This window comes from Lygodium microphyllum, chromosome 1, assembly GCF_053477565.2.
Source record: "Lygodium microphyllum isolate KBCC chromosome 1, Lygodium_microphyllum_v1.1.10, whole genome shotgun sequence".
NCBI classification, from domain to species: domain Eukaryota; kingdom Viridiplantae; phylum Streptophyta; class Polypodiopsida; order Schizaeales; family Lygodiaceae; genus Lygodium; species Lygodium microphyllum.
The window spans coordinates 16,923,153-16,927,685 of NC_141135.1; the positions used below are offsets into that span (position 1 = coordinate 16,923,153).

The window sequence follows — 4,533 nt, forward strand, 5'->3', positions numbered from 1 at the left end:
TAGCAACTCAATGCACTCTGTATCAAGTTGCAAGGTTTGAGAGTTACTAAGGACCCCTATTTGGGATCCCAAGTGCAACAAAGGTGGCCCTTGGCTGAGGAGCCCAAGGGGCTCCAAAAGATGTATAGCCCCCTTTGCAAAACTTTGAGAGTAACACCTTCAGCTCAATAGTAAAGAGAATATTTGCTAGAATATTCCTTGGCCAAATAGCAACGGTTAATAGGTATGTCAAGTAGACCAACTTGACCACCTTTAGGGCTATAAAAAGGAGACCCTCTCAAAATCATGACCATCTATCCTTCACCCAATCAAAGTTCTTCCAACTAGCCTTTAAAGTCTTCACCTAGATTCTATCTAGATCATCATCTAAGCTTCACACTAAAAGTGTACGTGTGGACAAAGCCATGTTTGTATCAATTTGTGTGTGATTAAGGAAAACTCTCATATTCTCTAGTTTGTTGTGTACTTTCTATTCCTTGCTCAGATTTTGTTTACTACGTTATGTAATTTTCACAAATTCTTGGGCAAGGCCAAGCAATTTTTATTTTCCACAACTATTATTGGCTAGAAATTCATTTCTAGCATTTGAGTTATGCATGGGTAAGTTCTTCATTTGGCGCACATGGGGAAAACATGTCATCCAAGGCTAGAGGAGCGCATTCTATGGGTATTCAAGGCTGTTTCCCTGCAATGGGAGAGGACATTCTCAACAAACCACCACTCTAGTTCAATCTAGCAAGTGACACGCGATCCAAGGTTTGTGTCAGCAATGCACCCATCTTTAGCAACATGCAATTGAGTTTTGGATATGAGGTATTTTTCAACATACAACTATTGTAATCTCTTAGCAAGAATTGAAGATTTCTCTTATGTACTACTCCTCTCCTTTCCCAGCAATTCAAAGATTCCTAGCTCTAAAAGTTAGTATTACATACCTGATTTCAGCACAAATTAGGGTTTGCAAATCTGTGTTGGCACACATGCACAAAGAATTCAATCATGTATGAAGCCTTGCTGCTACAAAACAATGAATTCGCAATAAATCTGAAGACATTTAGTCATCCACAATAAAAATGACTTGCATGAAATGTTACAAGCTCAGCTTGGCTCCCTGAACATTTGTGATAGCAAGTGGCTCTAGGTTTTGTGGAGATTGTGCTTGCTTCACTGAGGATTGGGAAACTTTGGCTAGAGATTCAACTGTAGTTTGTCACACCTGAGTTTATCATAGCCTGTTTTTCACACTACAGGACCATAACCCCTAGTGGCACCACATTCCCCTGCCTTGGCTTCTTTCTCCCATTCGTCCCATACCATCTAGAGAGGCCTTGTATTCATGCATTATTGACTTTCTAGCTCCACCTTTGCTGTTGATCCCAAGCACTTCATGATTTTTTCATAACATGATTAGTTAATTGCAATAAAGAAAAACAGCCTGTAGACCTGCCATGTAGCACCCAGCCTGCCTGCCAATCCACTGCCACATGCATACCACATAATCGCTCAATCAGGTGCCTGCAACATCATCACCTGTATGGCTGCCCATACTGCCCATGCACCTGTGCACAACTGCCCTGGGTGCCACTCAGTCTACTACATATATGCCTTTTTCTTTTCTTGGCTTAGTATTTCCAAAGAGAGCACAGGAATTTGATAAACCTCTTGCAGAACCCCATGTTTTCAGACTTAGATACACTCACACAAATCAGCCCATTTCTGCCCCCTTTTTTTGTCCATGACTCTGGTATCTTTATCCTCATCATGTTGTTGATTAAAAATGGCAAACAGGGCAAGTTTTTCCTACATTTGGACTGGTCATGGTTCCAAAATTGATGAATTTGCCCTTAATGAAACCTTTTTGCCACCATCAGCCCACACTTCAAAAACCCAGGTTATTTCTCCTCACCAAAGAGATGACTTCAGATTTTCCAGAATGAACTTGTGGGGCCAGCGTAAGAACTCAATCAGCTGCACATGTTATTACCCCTACATTGGGATGAAACTTAGTGGCTTGAATTTTAAATCCTTGATTCCTTGGCTTAGTGCCCTTGCATGACCAAAAAGACAGCATTGAGCATCTATGGCTGCATATACATTACTATCCCTCACATTTAGACATGCTTCTTGTGCAATGCTACTCACAACTGATGTTTGCCAGGATAAAGGAGGTTGCCGTATCTTGTGGGTCCAACATAAGAACTTGTTTGGCTGCATGCTTTGTTAGCCTTTCATGGCCATGAATCCTGCATGCACCCAGAAATGCCCTCCAAACATCAGCACTAGGTTGAAGTTTCCTTTTTCTAATCAGTTTCTCTGCTTCATCTAGCCGTCCTGCTCGACCCACCAGATCTACCATACACACATAATGCTCATCAGTTAGACTTATTTCAGGTTCCTCAATCATTGAAACAAACATACAAAAGCCATAATCAACAAAACCTGCATGGCTACAAGCAGAAAGAACACTCACAAGGGCTATGTGATCTGGGTCAATATCTTCATGTTGCATTTGCTCAAGTAACTGAAGAGCTTCCATCCCACGACCATGCTGAGCATAACCAGCAATCATGGTACTCCATGAAACAACATTCCGTGATGGCATACTTTCCAAAATCTTGAGTGCTACCTCAATGGTCCCAAATTTTACATACATGTTTATCAGTGTATTTCCTATCTCAACATTTGCATCAATTCCCAACTTGATAATATCATTATGGAGCCGTTTCCCCTGTTCCACAGCTAGGAGGGCTCCACATGCAGTCAGCACGCTTGAAAATGTTATCTTGTCTGGCTTCACACCTCCCTCATCCATATTATCATACAGTGTGACAGCTTCCTCCTCAGGACCATGTTGCACATATCCTGCAATCAATGCATTCCATGAGACAGTATCACGCACAGTAGCTTTATCAAATGCAAGTTGAGCAGCCATCATACATCCACATTTAGCATACATACTGATGAGAGAGTTGGACACTATGGGATTCACTTGCAACCCAGTTTCTCCGATTTGGACATGGACATGTTTCCCATGTTCCAAATACCCCCCCTCAGCATATCCCTGCAGTATTGCCAAAAAAGTAAGCTCATTGCACCTGGTTCCTTCCTGTTGCATTTGTTGTTGAAGTTGGAGTGCCTGCTGAGTAAACCCAAATTTTGCATAGCCTGAGATCATTGCAGTCCATGAGACTATGTTATGCTCCTGCATGGTATCGAACACTCTGCGTGCATCATCTATGCATCCACATTTTGCATACATGTCAATGAGAGTGTTCCCAACAAAAATGCTACACTCTGATAGATTTTTTATTATACAGGCATGAAGAGCTCTCCCTTTCTGTAGATTCCTTGAGCTGCTGCATTCTTTTAGGATTCCCAAAAGCGAAGCATCTGCAAGTATATCTGGCATTTCCAACTTCACTTACCTTATTAACATACATACTGGAAACCTCCCTTTCACAGGCTCTCCCTTATCAAATAAACCTGGAAAAAGGAGACAAAGTCACATGCGCATGTTCCCACACATGTGCATACAAAGATAGTGCCCTTGATCTCTGTTGCTAGTACGTTTTCCGTCGTTATATCCACACCCACAGGTAGGATGCGTCGCCCTCCGGCTTGCTAACATCAAAGCATAGTTGACAAGGGATAGGCTAGCCAATGATCCGAGAGCTTTGATGGCATCTTGTCCTGAATCTCTTAATTTGATCTCCTTCAAGGGATGACATATGCGCTTAACTGCCTGCTACTCTGCTTCTGATGAACTCTTCCTTACGTGATAATTTGATCCATATCTTAAACAACCCGACGATAGAACCGCCTACTGATCAGGGGTGTCTGCTTAATGTGGAGTAATTGATTGCCTGCTCCAAAAGACTCTCTGCGAATGACAGAGTCGCCGATGCGCTTACATAACCCAATTTTAAAAATTCGGATTAGGCTGCAATTTTTATTTTCAAACTCTTTCTTGCTTAAAGCCTTCGACTAGTCCAAGCACAGGTTGATCCTCCTAATATTAAAGGGATCATGCTCCCCAACACTACAAAATAGATGACACTCAACCTTTTTGTAGATGACACCAGTAGAACTATACATAACAACAACACTTCCCTCACCTCCTTTTGGAGATGTTATAGGAATTCAGTCTAGCATCAAAATCTATTGTTGGTCCAAAGAAGGCAAGCATCAAGTCCACCTCGAAGCTTGTTCTAGAATGGCTTTCGAATCAAGGTTGTTCTATTATCCCTAAGGGGAAAATCTTACGCCTATTAGGCATTCCCATGGGATTCATGGTTACATGAAACCAAAGACGTCAATGGCTAATGTCAAGATTGAGAATGAAACTGGATTATTCGAAGTGTTTCCAAGGAGGCCACACTGTTGTCTTAAAACATATCATTATCTCTTTTGTCATTAACTTCCTCTCTTGTTGCCCCCCCAAAAAAATCCCATCAAAGATATTGAAGCCATTAGTCCTTTGGCACTCTTCAAAAAATAATAGCAAGATACCTCAAGTAGCCTGGAGCACTTGTA

At 41.7% G+C, this 4,533-nt stretch overlaps 1 protein-coding gene across 2 annotated transcripts; it reads right to left on the reverse strand.

Annotated features, from left to right (window-relative positions):
- Positions 1–648: 648 nt before the first annotated feature.
- Positions 649–3,975, reverse strand: LOC148040874 (pentatricopeptide repeat-containing protein At4g18520, chloroplastic-like). Of its 2 annotated transcripts, none has more exons than XM_087671604.1 (2): positions 2,959–3,975; positions 649–2,862 (listed from the first exon to the last, which is right to left on the reverse strand). In XM_087671604.1, exons 1-2 carry the CDS (start codon positions 3,407–3,409, stop codon positions 2,135–2,137), a joined length of 1,179 nt encoding a protein of 392 aa, XP_087527730.1. In that variant the 5' UTR covers positions 3,410–3,975; the 3' UTR covers positions 649–2,134. The 2 variants fall into 2 exon arrangements, with proteins under 2 accessions (XP_087527730.1, XP_087527796.1); XM_087671670.1 differs by having other exon boundaries at positions 2,214–2,349; positions 2,471–3,973.
- Positions 3,976–4,533: the final 558 nt, after the last annotated feature.

Bases quoted from the DNA above. Each gene is read 5' to 3' on its own strand.
- LOC148040874 (XM_087671604.1), bottom strand. From the start codon at position 3,409: ATGCCAGATATACTTGCAGATGCTTCGCTTTTGGGAATCCTAAAAGAA. The intron at 2,863-2,958 runs GTATGTATGCTA...CATTGATTGCAG, and splicing joins AGTGTCCAACTCTCTCATCA to GATATGTGCAACATGGTCCT.